Raw genomic sequence first — 16098 nt, 5'->3', positions numbered from 1 at the left:
ACCCCCCACCCCACCCCCCGTTCCTGCCTGTCCCGTGACAGAGGTCCATCCGCTATACAAACCAGACCCCAGCCAGGAGCGCACATCCAACGCCAGGGTGGTGGGGACCTTCCATGGTCCCTGTCTGTGACTGCCCACTGGACCAGCCTCCCTGCTCTCCCGAGGCCGGGATGAGTGGAAAGTTCCCTTCTTAGAGAGTCAGCCCCCCCCCCCGCCCGCCCCACCCTTGCTGAAACACAAGCGCTTGGAACAAGATAAAACTGCTTAATTTCTAAAAGCCTCAGAGCCAATCCAGAACAACGAAAAAAGAAACCACGCCGACCCTTGGCTGGAGAAGCAGCATTCCGTGCCTCTGAGGCCTGTCCCTGCTCAGTGACTCATGCCAGCCCTGCTGAGGAGCCCGAGACATTTGCCTAGGGAAATCTCTGGGAGCCTAGGAGGACCCCGGGCCAGCCTCACGAGGCAGTGAGGGAGGGTAAGGAAAGGGAAGGTCGGGGCAGAGCTAAGGATGCCAACTCTGGCCCTGAGCCTCATCCCTGAGGCTGGGCAGGTCCCATGGCCCCATCCAGGGCAAGACCACACCCTCTGCCACGCCTCCTGGTCAGCAGGGCTGGACTCGCTTCAGCTACCAGCCTTTGGGGCACCAGCCAGCCTGGTCTCCAGCCATTGGTGCATACAAGTCTACCCTAGTCCACCACCTACGGACGTGCAAGTGAGGATGGACCCAGTGTCACACCATCTGACACAGACAAAAAGGCAGGACCCAGCACACCCAGCTGGAAGCGGGGAGCCAGCCAAATGCACACCAAGAACTCAGAAGCACCCTGAAGGGGGAGGGCCTCAGCCTCACCCTGAAGATCAGGAAACTGAGGCCAAACCTCAAAGTGATCTGCTCGAGGCCACCCAGCAGGGCCTGGACAAGAGCTTTGCCTCCCCGGGGACTGGGGTTAGGACTAGGGCTACAGCTGACCCCGACTAATTGACCAGGGTGAGGAGCGCGCTGGAGGAGTGGCGGGGATTTTCCTCTTCTCCCCTCGTCTGGCTATCCCCAGCTGAGTTTGGGGGAGAAAAGACTCATAAAAGTACATCCAAATGGAGCACTTTTTCCCCCTAAAGTGCCAGTCACAGGTACGGTGGCCTGTGCCTGATTCTCAGACACTCAGGAGGCGAAAGCAGGATGACCATGAATTCAAGATCAGCCTGTGGCACATGACAAGACTATGCCTCAAAATAAAAAAAAATAAATAAAAAAATAAAAATAAAAATGTAAGTGGCTGGGAGTGTAGCAGCTGTAGAGCACCTGATTACCATGACTGAGGCCCTGGGTCCTAGAACTAGCTTATGAATGACTACAGAAAGGCCAAGAATGAACTGAATAAATTGGTAATTAGTTTAATTAAAATAAATGATTTAGGAACCAAAAACTTGGTGCAACTCCAAATGAAAGTAATAAATACTATTACATCTTCCGTCGTTCTAATTTTCCTTATACTTACAGTCCTTAATTTTCCACTTATAGCCCCTCCAAAAGGTAGGGAGGGAAGGACTGACCTTCGGCCCTGGCCCGTCCTGAGAGAAGGTTCCACCTGGAGATGTAGCTCCCTGGCAGTGCTTGCCTGGAGTACACAATGCCCTGGTTCCGTCCTCAGCAGCATGTAAACCTGGTGTGATACGTTTGTCATCCCAGAACCCCAGAGATACAGCAGGAGGATCAGGAGTTCAACACCATCCAGGACTACACAGAGACTGAGGCCAGGTAGCCTGCCTCAAAACAAACGAAAGGAAAAGGCCCCGCTCTGGTCTGGTGCTGTCCTCGGCTGAGGGTACCTGTGACGGCTGAGTGCTGAAGGCCAGGATCCACAGCTCTCAAAGGCTGCTTTGTTCAGTATATAAAAAGCTCTGGTCAGCCCGCGAGGCTCCAAGCTCTCCACCCTCGGGTCTCCAGGGAGCCACCTCCCCTGTATGCCAGGCTCTCAAATACACCGCTGTCACCCACCTGGGCTGGGCCGGGGGAGGTGTGGCTCAGTGGCTGAGTAAACGCCTAGTGTTGGGGAGGCTCCGAACCCACAACCCGGCACAGCCACACTAACAAGTGCAGGCCCCCGCCAGCCAGCCACTAAAACAACTGCTGTTTACAGCTGGTGACAGAGGATGTGGAGGGCCAGGCTGCCTGTGGGGGCCACAGCTCCACCTGTCCAGGCCTCAGGCCAGCTGCTGGCATTCTCCACCATGTCGCCCCTACAAACTGGGCCCAGAAAATTTTACCTCTATACCCATCACCTCCAGCTGGTCACAATGCCAAGCCCAACACAGGTATGTTTCCCCTCCCAGGGCTTCCGTTGTGCCTGCTGGGGACACGGGACATACCCCTCTCGGCCAGGCACCAGGTGGCTGCCTCTTAATGAATGCATTGCCAACTTTGGTATCATGTCACAGTACTTGGATTGGTGGGGTCAGGCCATCCCTTGGAGGAGCCCTTGAGATGTGCCTCTTTCCTTCTGTCTGGCTTCTTAGAGACCCCTGTCCCTGGGTATTCACTCGGAAGCAATCAGTAGCCCAGGGCCAACGACACTTTTGGGTGGGGCTTAGTCTGACCATGACCACAGGACAACACGGGTCCAGAGTAAGGGTCACATCCCTAGAATTCCCCACCCACACTATCCCACAGCCTATGACTCAGATGGTGCCCAAGGCAGAGGAGGCAGGCTGACCTCAGAGACTGACGTCCCAGCAGGAATTGGCAGCTTAACCTGGAAACAACTTGATGGGACAGCTGAGGAAAGGGGTACTCAGTTCTCTTCCTTGAACTGTTTACACCCCTGCTGGGTCTCTACTGGATCCAAAGGGGCTGCAGGAGTGCATGGCCACATGTGCACTCAGAAGCATGCACTAGGGCCCTACGAATGAACACACACACACACACACACACACACACACACACACACATGCACACACCACACACATGCACACACACATACATGCACGCACGCATGCACACACACACACGCGCGCGAGCGCACGCACACGTGCGCACACAAACACACCACACACACACACATCCACACACACACACACACACACACACACACACACACACACACACACGAGGGTGCACACGTGTGCATACACCTCCTCCAAGCACTGGGAGCTACCACCTCTATAATCAACTGCCCAAGAGGCCCAGCAAGGCTATTTCAGGAGAAGACCAAGGCCAGATGATGGACAAACAAGCCAGGCTGCCTTGGCCCTGATGCAGAGCCCGTCCCCACCATCCACCCTTCCTGCGTCTCTAAATTCACAGTGGTCACAGACGTAAAAGCAGCCCTACCAGAAAATGAAAGGGAAGTAGCCCAGGAGAACCCGGTTTAAATAAAAGCCAGACTCGGCAGGGCTTAGTGGGAAGCGGCATTCCAGCTCACCAACGTGGAATAGTCAGCAGGAAGAGGAAATATTTCTGTAAAAGTAAGTGAACTTGACCCTGGGTGCTCACTGGTAAAGCCACCAGTTGGACGTGGGTCGGGTTCAGGGATGGGGGACGTGGGACAAGGAGGGCCGTGGCCTACCTGTGATGCGGTCTCTCTCCATTCCTACGGATGGATGTATTTACAGCAGGCAGACGGATGCCGGTGTCCCCTGCGCGGAGGGGTCCTCCTCCCCTTTCTCACCCTGTCACCCTCCCTCTCTCTGCCTCCTCCTCTTCCTCTAAAAACACTCTTTGTCTGGTCTAATTTCTTCAATCTGTTGCAATCACGAACAGATCCAAATTACCACATTTCCATGTGTTGGTCATATGTCTCTGCTCCGAACTGAAGTAGCATTGTCTCTGCCACAGAGGGGAACAGGGAGCACGGGGAGAAATTGAAAAATGGGGGGTGGGGGCTGGCTCGATGGGATCCCGGGGCGTCCCTGGTTCCTCTCCCTGAGCGCGGGACCAGCTGCCTGGCCTTCAGTGTGGTGGCCTCAGCCGTCCAGCATGCAGCTTCCGGCAGCGCCTCCTCTCTCCGCCCCCTCCAGCCCCCGCCGCTGGAGTCTGGCTGTTCCCTTTAATATCCACTTGGAGATGCCTAACTTAGGCTCTTGGAAACCAACTCGTAGAGTCAAATTCCTGGCCACTTCCAAAGTCTTTCATTTTCCTCCCGTCCAGCGACGCTGCGATTTTCAAACGTTTAAAAAGCCTGTATCCTGCGTGCCTGCCTCACCTTACTCTGCAGGTCTAGATCTCAGCCCCACCACATGCAACCTATCTGGGCAGGCGGCGGTCACCTCCCAGACAGGAGGACTGAGAGAAGGTTCCAGATACCTGCCCCAAACAAATCCTGAAAAGGTCCCCTTGTCCTGTTAGCCTGCAGCATCAGAGGGACAGGCTGTCCCCACCCCACGCTCCCGAGAGGCTGAGCTGGCTGGAGGCTTCCTGGAAGATTCCCACCCCATACATATGAGTCAGTAAGTCCCTAGGGAGGGAACACGTCCTCCGGCTGCGATTTCCCCAGACTCAGCGGCTCTCTGAGAACATGGCTGGCCCCGGGGCTCAGCTCTATTTCCTGTTGGACACCTGGTCCAGGGGCTGCTCACCAGGCCGGGGTAGGGGGAGCCCTCAACACCTGCTCAGAGCCCTGGCTGGGTTGATGGGCTCAGCAGCATCAATAGGAGGGTTTTGGGGAAGGGCCCCAGGGTGTGCGGCATCCTTGCACCAAAAGATCATTCAAACCTGGTGGAAAGGGGGCTTTGCTGTCCGGTCTCTAGAGAAAACATGTATTCGTGTTAAGGTTTCTGTAAAAACAGTGTCTCTTTATTGTGTTGGGGTTTTGTTGGTATTTTGAGACAGGGACTAGAACTCTAAGTAAAACAGGCTGGCCTTGAAATTGTGGAGATCCTCGTGGTTTTCATCAGAAGCACTGGAACTACGGGCATGTGTCACCCTGCCTCGCTCAGACTTACAGTCTCTCTTGGAAAAGAGAGGGCACACGGCGAGCCTGGGAAAGCATTCATGCCTGGCCACTGGGTGCCTGCTAGCCCAAACGTCACAGCCTTCAGATAAGGCGCACACTGTCTGTCCACTGTGCTTAGGTTCCCAGGGCTCCTTGACACATTCACTGTCCCTGGTCCCTTGGAGGCCTCGGTAGATGCTCCCTCACCATGAGGCCACGATCCCTCATCCCACAGCTAAAGCACCACAGGCCCAAGATGCCACTCCAGGCTCATCCCCTCCCTGTCTGGGGCAGGACCCCAAATGCGCTTCCCTAGACAGTAAGGCATCTTCTGTGGGAGTGTGCAGATCATTCCTAGCCTCCTGGGAGACATCAAGCAAAATGTCCCTGTCAGGGAGCGTGGAGTGGAGCCTCAAAGGGCAGCCTGCACCGTGAGAGAGTTGGGAACGGAGCCTTTGGTGGAGAGAGAGACTCGGGCACTGGAAGAGTTGACCAATGCCCCCCTAAGAACTCACATCCAAGAACCCATGACCGAGGCCTTGTTAGGAATGGGACTTCAGATGAAGACTTTGTCCTGGATCACTCAGGTGGCCCAAAAGGCAGCAGCATACATGTCTCTAAGGGGGACATTTGGGGCTGGAGATGCGGCTCAGTTGGAAGAATGCTTACCTCACAAATAGAAGGCCCTAGGCTCCGCCCCAGCACCGCATAAACCAGGTACATTAGTGCTACCTATAATCCCAGCACTGGGAAGGATCAGAAGTTCAAGGTCATTTTGGTTATATAGAAGTTTGGCCAGCCTGGGCTCCTTGAGGCGGGGCCAGCAAGATGGCTTCTTGTGGGAAAGGTATTTGCCACCTACGCCTGACCTCTGACCTCCATACATGTACTGCAGCATTCACATTCCTGAACACACAATAAATATATGTAAAACAATTTTAAAAAACTTTTTAGAAAAAGGAATAATTCATCACAGAAATTGTGAGTTTTTTTTGGGGGGGGATGCAGTGGACAATGCTTGACACAGAAACTCACATTCTGGTTGAATTAAGAGAGTAAAATGAGCAGGTGCTCAGCTGAACACAGACATTGACATCCCAGGCCCTCCTCGAGGCTCAGGAACCAGAGGAAGAGGTGAGAAGAGCCGGAGGTCAGGGAGCTCAGGTCCGAAGAGTGTCATCCTCGGGACACCACAGGATGATGCACCCATGAACTTAGAGCATCTGTGGCTGCCTGCGTAAGACCTTCTAGAGAGCAAGCCAACGCATCCAGCATGGGGGCGGGAGGGATTCATGACCTCCCACCCCAACTGAGGAGCTGTGACAGTTGGTGGGTGGAGAGTCAGTTCTTCTACAGGGCGTGGCTCCTGGGAGGCCAACTGTGTGCCAATAGACTGTCCCACACACAAGGTAGGTGCCCAGCAAAAATTGGAGTTGATGGGTTATTTAATAAAAAAATTGAAGCCGGGCGGTGGTGGCGCACGCCTTTAATCCCAGCACTCGGGAGGCAGAGCCAGGCGGATCTCTGTGAGTTCGAGGCCAGCCTGGGCTACCAAGTGAGCTCCAGGAAAGGCGCAAAGCTACGCAGAGAAACCCTGTCTCGAAAAACCAAAAAAAAAAAAAAAAAAAAAAAAAAATCGAGCGTGAGCACTTGAAGTTGGGAGGGTGAGGAGGTGGGGGATATGTCTGGGAGGAGCTAAGGGGAGGAGACAGGGGTGAATATGATCTAAATACATATTATGAAACTCAAGGAATTAATAATTTGCATTTCCCCAACATAATATTTTTATTAATTGAGAATTTTATATAGTGCACCCTGATCACACTAACTTCCATTTCTCAGATCCACCCTCCCACCTTCCCCGCCCCCCCAAAAAAAAAGAAAAACAAAAAATAAAAGACCAAGTCCAATTTGTTTTGCCCATATACTCACTGGAGCATGCTCACACTCCCAGTGGCCAGCCCCTTAAAGAAGACTGAGTCCTTCCCCACCCTGCCCAAAGCCACCAGCTTAGGAGCTACACTTCAGCATCTTCATCACAATTTTAAGGACTCTCCTCAACAGCTTCCTGTCTGGACTGCTTCTTTATTTGGGGGGCGGGTGTGTGCTTTAAAATGAGAGGGAGTTTGACACACATAGGGAGGGAAGTTGAAGCCAGGTCAAAGAGAGTCAAAGACACTGCCCTGAGGATGGAATGATGTGGCCAAAATGATGCTTGGAGTCCCTGACAGGCGACAGGCGGCAGAGGTAGGCAAGGGGCCTCAGAGGGGAGGGACATCCACAGTGATGCTAAGCACGTCTGTGAGAAAACACATTTGTATCGCTTTATCCCGCCAGTTTGTGGTAACTTGTTTTGGCAGCCGGAATACAAGGCAGGTACCCTATGCAGACAAACAGCACTTCAAACTGGGCAGTAACGACCATTTCCATCTAAAACAGACCCAGCAGGGGGAGGAAGTTCATGGCGGGCTGGGTTTTTTTCTTTTCTTCTCTCCTCCCACCCACTCACCCCTACCCCGACCCCAGGAGAAAAGAACTTTTTTGAAATGTCTTAGCCCAGGCTAGCCTGCAGCATGTAGCAGAGGGTCTCTGAGCAGCCTGCGTTTTGGGGTTTGTGTTTGTGTGTTTGTTTGTTTAGACTTATTCCTTTTTTATTTTATGTACCCGAGTGTTTTGTCTAGATGTACTATATGTACCATGTGTACGCCTTGTTCCCAAGCAGGCCACAAGAGGGTGTTGGATCCCTGGAACTGGAGTTATGGGTGGCTGTGAGGCACCATATGGATACTGGGAACTGAACCCAGGTCCTCTGCAAGAGCAACAAGTGCTCTTAACTGCTGAGCCATCGCCCCGCCCCCGACTCTGAGAGCCTCCTGCTTCTACCTCCCAAGTGCTAAGATTATAAGTGTGCACCACCAGGGCCTGGTTTTAGTTACTCTCTTTCTTAACTTTGAAAAAACACTCCTTGATGGGTTTTCTGCTTATAAATGCAATGTCTGTTCATTCTATCATATTTAGTAAGTACAAAAAAAAATAGTAAGAAGAAATCGCTTCTTCCACATGAGACTCCCAGGCCCAACTCCTAGGGCGGCAGAAAACCAGAGCAACTTGAGAGGCCGTGTGCACCAGTGGCCCAGGATGGCAAGTGGGCCCAGGCCAGCGCTGGCGCCTCCTGCAGACGTCAGGTGGTCCATACCCTAGGCTTCGTGTTGTGGTCTCTGCAGTCGCTGTGACCCTCAGCTTTGGAGGGCCTTGTTTGGCTCAAGGTCGGTTTCCCGCTTTGCCTAAAAATCTAAGTGCTCTGGCCCAACAAGGAGAATAATTTGAAACTAAAACCCTGGCAGTGTGGATGGCTCAGATGGAGCCTGCATTAGTCATAGGCAGAGGCTGTGAAGAGAAAGGGTAAGAGGCAGGGCAAGCCCCGGCTACAAGAGCCAAGAAACACACTGCCCACAGTGTGCATAGGTTTTGGGGATAACTCAATGGCCACTCATGCCCCTCCCGCTCCAGGGTAACACAAGGAACTGTGATGCTTATGCTCAGGAAATATGGTAACCCACAAGGGCTAGCTTAGTTTCAACAGCTTTTCCGATGTGGACAAGCTTTGTTTCTCTCCTCTTTCCCCGAGGAAGAAAGAACTTTTTTGAAATAAGGTCTTAGCCCAGGCTAGCCTCCAGCATGTAGCAGAGGGTCTCTATGAATATCATGGGACTCTTCTGGGAAGGCAGGCTCCCCAGGACACAGCTCTGGAACATCTGGTGATGCCAGCCCAAAGCCCCAGCTCAGTTAGGTCAACACATCTCCAGCCTCTTCCAGTCCCCTGATCAGCATCCTGGCCTTCCTCACCAAGCACTGACCCACACCCATAACCTGGACGCCCTGGCCACACCATGTTGTGATGTCACTCGCAGGTTTACAACCCCTCCAAAGTACAGAGGTGACTCAAACCCACCTGAAGAAGCAGCTGGGGAGTCAGCCAGTGAGGAACTGTTAATTTTGCAGGGCTCAGGTATTACCTCCTCTGTTAGGAAGACTTCCAGGATTGCTTCCTCCCCTGTCCTCTCCCATAATGTGACTTGGCTTTCCCAAACAACTCTGCCCCAAAGCTTTCTAGGTGTGATCTCTCCTGAGTGGACCTTTAGGCCCCTGAACTAAAGTGTCTCCTCCTGTGGAGCCAAAGAAAGAGGTTCAGGTGACTTCAGAGAGCAACCAGGAACTGGGACCATGGACCACTAGGGCTTTTCCAAACTGTACCCAACAGCATGAGTTGCCTCAGTTAAGATGCCAACATGCCATCCTGGCTCCCCGGACCCTTCTGGGGGCACATATCTGCATACCCCAACACTAGCTGGGGGGGGGAGGGGGCAGAAGAAAGTACCAGTGTAGCCAGGCAGCCTGAGTTACTGACAGTGACCAGGAGACCCCGGGGGAAACAGGAAAGGAAGAACCCCCACATGACAGGGCCACATGATAGGGCACATGGAAAAGGGGTTTTGAAGGGGGCTGGGCTCTTGATGTTCCTGGGGTGGGGTGGGGAGTCCTGTGAGGAGGGGGGAACTGAGCCCTGCAGAAAGGATACTACACCTCTCCAGGCTGGTTCCTGCCCTCAGGGCAGGGGCCCAAGAGAATCCAACCCCAAGTTAGGGGGCCCTGTAAATGACCACTTAACAAATGAAATTTGGGGAACAGGTGTGATAGATAGTTCAGTCAATACAACACTTTTCTTCCAAGCAGGAGGATCTGAGTTTGATCCCTATCGCCCATGTAAAAAGGCTGGGCATAGACAGTGTTCACACCTGATCCCAATGCTGGGCATAGACAGTGTTCACACCTGATCCCAATGCTGGGCATAGACAGTGTTCACACCTGATCCCAATGCTGGGCATAGACAGACAGTGTTCACACCTGATCCCAATGCTGGGCATAGACAGACAGTGTTCACACCTGATCCCAATGCTGGGCATAGACAGTGTTCACACCTGATCCCAATGCTGGGCATAGACAGTGTTCACACCTGATCCCAATGCTGGGCATAGACAGTGTTCACACCTGATCCCAATGCTAGGCATAGACAGTGTTCACACCTGATCCCGATGCTGGGCAAAGACAGTGTTCACACCTGATCCCAATGCTGGGCATAGACAGTGTTCACACCTGATCCCGATGTTGGGAAGGCAGAGAGAGGAGGGTCCCTGGGGCTCACTGGCCAGCCCAGACTAATAGTTAGTCTAGGACAGTGGAAGACCCTGTCTCAAAAAGAAAAAGGAAAAAAAAAGTAATGAGCACCTGATAAATAACAATCAAGCTTATCACCTGGCCGCCATACATACAAGCAGACATATGCACACCCACAGGCATGTGCACACACACAAAGGCCTGTACACACGCCCACACACATGCGCACATACAGAGTTTCCTATGTCAAGAGTGGTGACACACCCCTGTAATCTCAGCCTCAGGAGGCAGAGGCAGGAGGAGTACAGTAAGTTTGAGCCCAGCTTGGTCTATATAGTGAGTTTTAGATCAGCCAGGACTACATAAGAAGGGTCTGTCTATGCAGAAATAATAAATAAATAAATAAAATACTTTTGTTTCCAGCTGAGTTCACTGAAGTCAAAGTCCCTGGATTGGAAGCAAAGGTGTTCAGGCTGTCGTCTCGGAGCCGGCCCGGCCTCCCTGTACCATACCTGCCAACAGAGTGGGCAGCCGGAAGAGGCTCTGGCTGGGCTGCTGCTTCTTCCACAGCAAGTGGCTTCCAGCCTGGGGCTGCAACATTCCTACCTAGAAGCTTCTCTCCGCTTTTTATTGCACCTCAAGACCTGCCTTGCTAAGTAAATAATGGCCAGCTCCGTGCAGGGGTGTGGTGGGGTGGGGTGGGGTGGGGTGTGGTGGGGTGGGGCGTCTGTGGCAGGGTTTACGGAGCACACCACTTGAACTTGCCACATTGGCACCCTTCCAGGTCAGTGTGGAAGAGGACCAAGAAGAGAGAAGAGCCCAGATCCAAATGGCCCATATTCCTCACTAAAGGTCCGCAAGCTCAGCCATCCAACTCCCTCCCTCACCCCACCCCACCTCTGGCTACAGCCAAACTCGAATGGGAAGTGAAGGGCAGGTGGAGGTGCAGGAACAGCCCAGGAGTCTTCACTCGCCCTGGGGAGCCTGCACTCTGCTTGCTCAGTGGGCCTCCCATAAATATTTGCTGGATAAATAATGAATTTGAGAATGCAGCACGCAGCCAGTCCAAACCAGCTCCTCCCAAAAGAACTCTGCAAGGATGAAGATGTGTTCCATCTGCCTTGCTTGGCCTGGGAGACACGGGTGGCCAGGAATCCATCCTGATGAGCAGGATGCATTTCCCAAGGCTTTCCATTATGTAAACTGAAATTGTATTAGTGAGCATGGTACCGCCTGCCTAGAATCCCAGCACTCAGGAGGCTGAGGCAGGAGGATCTCGGGTTTGAAGGCAGCCTGCACTACACGGTAAGGTCCTGTCCCAAACAAACAAACAACATTGTGAACATTTGAAAAAAGGAAGTCCCTGGGGGCTGGAGAGATGGCTCAGTGGTTAAGAGCACTCGCTACCCTCGAGAGGACCCAGGGCTGCTTCCCAGCACCCACACTGTGGCTCACAATCATCAATTACTCCAGTTTCAACACTTCATGCACATGTGACAGACATACAGCAAAGCTCATACACATAAAGTACATGTTAAAACAGTCACGGGCTGGACTTTTAACTGCTCAGCAGTTAAAAGCACGTACTGCTTGCCAGACACGGGGGTGCACACCTTTAATCCCAGCACTTGGGAGGCAGAGGCAGGCGGATCTCTGAGTTGAGGCCAGGCTACAAAGTGAGTTCCAGGACAGCCACGGCTCTCTGGTACACAAAGAAATCCTGTCTCAAAAAACCAAAAAAAAAAAAAAAAAAGTACACACTGCTGATTTTAATTGGGTCCTGGCACCCACCTCGGGTGGCCCACAATCACCTGTAACTCCAGCTCAAGGGGATCTGACGCCCTCTTCTGGCCCCCATCGGCACCTTCCCTCCCACATGCATGCACATAATTAAACATTTTTTGAAAGGGTCCTAAATGCCTCGTGGGCAGCGGCTGCCCAAACCCTGTTTCCCCCCTGCTCCTCCCATCGCCTTCTGACCCAGGAGACAAACAGCTTCTTCCTGGCCAAAGTAAAGTAAGTCTGCTGCTTCTGTTTTGAACTGGCTCTTTTGGCCAGGCCCACGTGCTTCTATCAAGTCCAATCCATTAACACCTGCCATGTGCCCCCTGCACAGGAGACAGAAATGGCCAAGGGCAACCTGCTAACCCGACATGACAGGCAAGGCCAGCCAGTGTTGGCTGGGACCAGCAGGACAGGGGAGCCATTTTCCAGAGAAAGCTCCTGGGGGGGCGGGGGGAGAGCAGGCTAGCCCAGGGAGAGCAGGCTAGCCCAGGGAGGCCAGGGTGCTGGGGAGGGGGAGAGAAGGGTAGTGCTGGGAAGGGGAGGGATGTAGGACAAGGTGGGGATGCATGGACAGCTGTGTGACTTCATGGTGAGGTAGAGACAAACACAGTGCAAGGGGGATATAACGGGGCCATGTGTGTACACACATGTGGGGCCGTGTGTATACACGTGTGGGGCCGTGTGTATACACGTGTGGGGCCATGTGTGTACACACATGTGGGGCCGTGTGTATACACGTGTGGGGCCGTGTGTACACACATGTGGGGCCGTGTGTATACACGTGTGGGGCCGTGTGTACACACATGTGGGGCCGTGTGTATACACGTGTGGGGCCGTGTGTACACACATGTGGGGCCGTGTGTATACACGTGTGGGGCCGTGTGTATACACGTGTGGGGCCATGTGTGTACACACATGTGGGGCCGTGTGTATACACGTGTGGGGCCGTGTGTATACACGTGTGGGGCCGTGTGTATACATGTGTGGGGCCGTGTGTATACACGTGTGGGGCCGTGTGTATACACGTGTGGGGCCGTGTGTACGTGTACGGGGGGGGTGGGGGGGTGGGGTGTGATAGCCCGGTCCCTGGCACAGATGCACACTTACTAATATCCCATGAACTCAGCTGTGCTCAGGAGGGAGCCTGCAAGAGGAAGGACAAGGACAGAAACAACAGGTCTGAGGAGAACGTGGAGGTCAGGACATGGCCCAAAACACAGTCGGCTCATCTAGGGCCACCAGAGGGGAGAGAGCTGGGGATTGACCTGTGCGGGATGAAGGGGCAGAGGTCAAGGTCGACGTGAGACTGACGGCTTGAGGACTTGGGTGGGTAGTGTCCTGGTTGGTTTTGTGTCAACTGGACACAAACCTAGACATGTCTGGAAAGAGGAAACCCCAGCTGAGAGAATGTCTCCATCAGACTGGCCCAAGGGGCAGTTTCTTGACTGATGATGGATGGGGGTGGGCTCCTATCACTGTGGGTGGTGCCACCTCTGGGCAGGGGATCCTGGGTGGTACAAGAAGGCAGGCTGAGCAAGCCAGTGAGCAGCGTTCTCCACGGGTCCTGCTCCAGTGCCTGTCTTGGGTCCCTGCCCTGACTACCCTCTGTGACAGACTATAATAAGTCCTTTCCTCCTCAAGTTGCTTTTGGTCATGGCGTTTTATCACAGAAATAGAAACATCTCTAAAACAGGCATTAAGGCTGAGACACTGAAGAGAAGCAGGAGAGGGAGCCCCTGGGTCAGCAGAAGGGACGAGCCAGGGGAGCCCACAGGAGCCCAGAGGCAAGGCCCGCTGCAGCTCTTCCTCCACCAGCTCCGTGTGGCACACTTGTTAACGTGGCCTGGCTCAGGGTCACCGGCTGTCAACGCCCGCACCCACAGTAGCTCCTCCCACCAAGACAGCAGGACACACAGCCCTGAGAAACGGCAGGACACACAGGACAGCTCCCACTTATCTGGAACCTACTAGGGATGGCAGCAGCTAGAAAATTAGTTACGGACAAGTATTCATGGCAGCAAGATGGCTTCCCTAAAAAGGGGTGTGTAAGAGGGGTGTGTAAGGTGTGTGAAGGGGTCAAGGGAGCCTGGGGCACCAACCAAGGGAGACAGGGCAGAGAAGTTTGAAGTGCGCCTTCCCAACTTCTCACATCAGCATCCCCACACTGTATTTCAGGGAGACCCTGCCACAGGAGGGGCATCCGTCCAGGACACAGAGGAAGGTGTCCGAGTGCCGTGTGACTCCATATCAGAGACCCACAATGGGGCGCTTCACACACTGGAACTCGCTTCTCTCCTGGCTTTGAAGCCAGAAGTCCAAAATCAGAGCGTAGGAAAGCCACGGTTCCTGAAAGGCAGCGAGGGAGGGCTGTCGCTGGCCTCTTCTCAGGCCGTCCTTGGCTTCCCCTTCATGTGGCCTCTCCTCCCGCGCTGAGGACACCAGCCCTTGGACTTGGCAGCTCAGGATGACCTTATCTCAAAGTAATTAGCCAATGACTCCCGCTAAAACACGCATCTTAGAGGAGAGCCGATGGCCGGATTAGGAACAAAGCCACGGACCTCAGAGGTACTGGAAGGCAGAAACAGGCCCAAGCACACACCAGATGCCACAGTGGCACAGAGGCTCCAGGGATCCTGGGCTGGAAGTAAAGAAGCTTGGAGTCAGCCCGGAAACGCTGTGTGAGCCGTGGGAACCAGGGCAAAGGTCAATGAAGGCTGCGGTCTGCCCAGACAGGCTGCTTGGGGCATAGGAAGGGGGCAAGTGTGGGAGGAGAGACCAGAAAAACCACTGGGAAGGCCACCGTAGCACTGTCCAGAAGGACAGAGGTGGGCATCTGTCCGTCCCACCCTCCACCTACAGACGCATGCAGACGAGCCTTCCCAGCAGGGTTGGTAGCAGACAAGTGCTCTATGGAAAGCCAACAGGTTAAGGGGTAGGCAAACTACCACTCAGTAGGAATAGGCAAGCCAAAGCCGTGGGGACTTCCCCGGTCCAACCTCACCCCTAATGTTGTGAGGAAGCAGACAGACAGCAATTATGGGGTGCTGGTAGTGCACAGGGGTGCAGACTGTTCAGCAGCAAAAGCACAGTTACCCCAATCTCAGGCCACATTCCAGTTCCTCCTCCATCCTGGCAGGAACGGGGTGAGGGGAAGGGGTGAGGCTTGGCTACCCTGGAACATCTCATTGGTAGAGATGGCTGGTGGGCAACTCTGTGTTTAGTTACCTTATTCCTTACATTACATAATCTATTGTGGAGGTGGGGGTCTCATGTGGCCCGGACTGTCCTTGAATTCACTATGCAGATAAGGATGACCTCGAATTTCTGATCCTCCAGTTTCTACCAAATGCTGGGATAACCGCCACGCACCACCACACTCAGCTGGGTATGGGGTGTTTTTGAGATGCTCTCGCATTGTAGCCCGTGATAGCCAGAAAACTCACTGTGTGCCAGGCTAGGGCAATTCTCCCTCTCAGCCTCCCAAGTGCAGGGATTATTGGGCGTGAACCACCATGCCCCGTTTTTAAAAAAATTAATGTGCGTAGTGTCGGGACTTTTGCCTAGTATGCACAAGGCCCTAGGTTTAATTCCTAGTACTACAAAAATATAAATAAATAAATATGGAAAGTAAGACAATGCAAAGCTTTACTGTGGGTATCATCTGACCTAAGAGACTGGTTTGTGCCCTGAATGGCTATACCTGTCCAGACCTACACAGCTCAGAAAGAACAGAAAATGGACCTGACAGTCAGGTACCCCATCTCTCCCCAGGGAAGCGAACAGAAAGTCCTGGACAGGAGACCAGCTAGGGTGTGTGTCCAAGGCTGGGAAGAGGACAGCGGAAAGGGAGGCCCCAAGTGGAGACCTGGGGTCTGGCAGAGAAGCCTTCCTGGGGTCATGGCAGCAGGGAGGGGGGCCTTAGAGATGAGAAGAACAGGAACGGGTGCCCCATGGGAGCCGGCGGATGCCCTGGGGAAGACTGTGTGTGTCAGCACGCAGACCCATGCAAACCGAGATCACTGCTTACAGCTTCAGGCTCCTGCAAATTATGCCTTAGGCTTCCAAGCCGAGCAAGTCCGGGCTGCCAAATGCTGACGGCACAGAACTGGCTGGCCTGAGCCTGGGGAGGCAACAGCAGATGGAGACTCCATGCATGCAGCCCAAGGGTACCAGCTCTCCAAGACCTGAACCCCTAAATGCTGCCTATCTT

The 16098-nt window shown here is 53.6% G+C and overlaps 1 protein-coding gene across 3 annotated transcripts in view; it reads right to left on the bottom strand.

Annotated features, from left to right (window-relative positions):
• The window catches only part of Septin9 (septin 9), a 166867-nt gene that overhangs the window by 126485 nt on the left and 24284 nt on the right, over window positions 1-16098 (bottom strand). Inside the window, exon 1 of one of the 3 annotated variants that reach the window (XM_016008562.3) lies at window positions 3564-3968. The exons of the other annotated variants lie outside the window; for them this stretch is intronic. Within the exon in view, the coding sequence (XP_015864048.1) occupies window positions 3564-3585 (22 nt within the window). The 5' untranslated portion in view covers window positions 3586-3968. Of the gene's footprint in view, window positions 1-3563; window positions 3969-16098 lie in introns of those variants that run through there. 3 annotated transcript variants of the gene reach the window in all.

The sequence above is a fragment of the Peromyscus maniculatus genome, chromosome 8 (genome assembly GCF_049852395.1).
Source record: "Peromyscus maniculatus bairdii isolate BWxNUB_F1_BW_parent chromosome 8, HU_Pman_BW_mat_3.1, whole genome shotgun sequence".
NCBI classification, from domain to species: Eukaryota; Metazoa; Chordata; class Mammalia; order Rodentia; family Cricetidae; genus Peromyscus; species Peromyscus maniculatus.
Note: the sequence above shows the minus strand (reverse complement) of the source record. Positions and strands in the feature narration are given on the sequence as shown.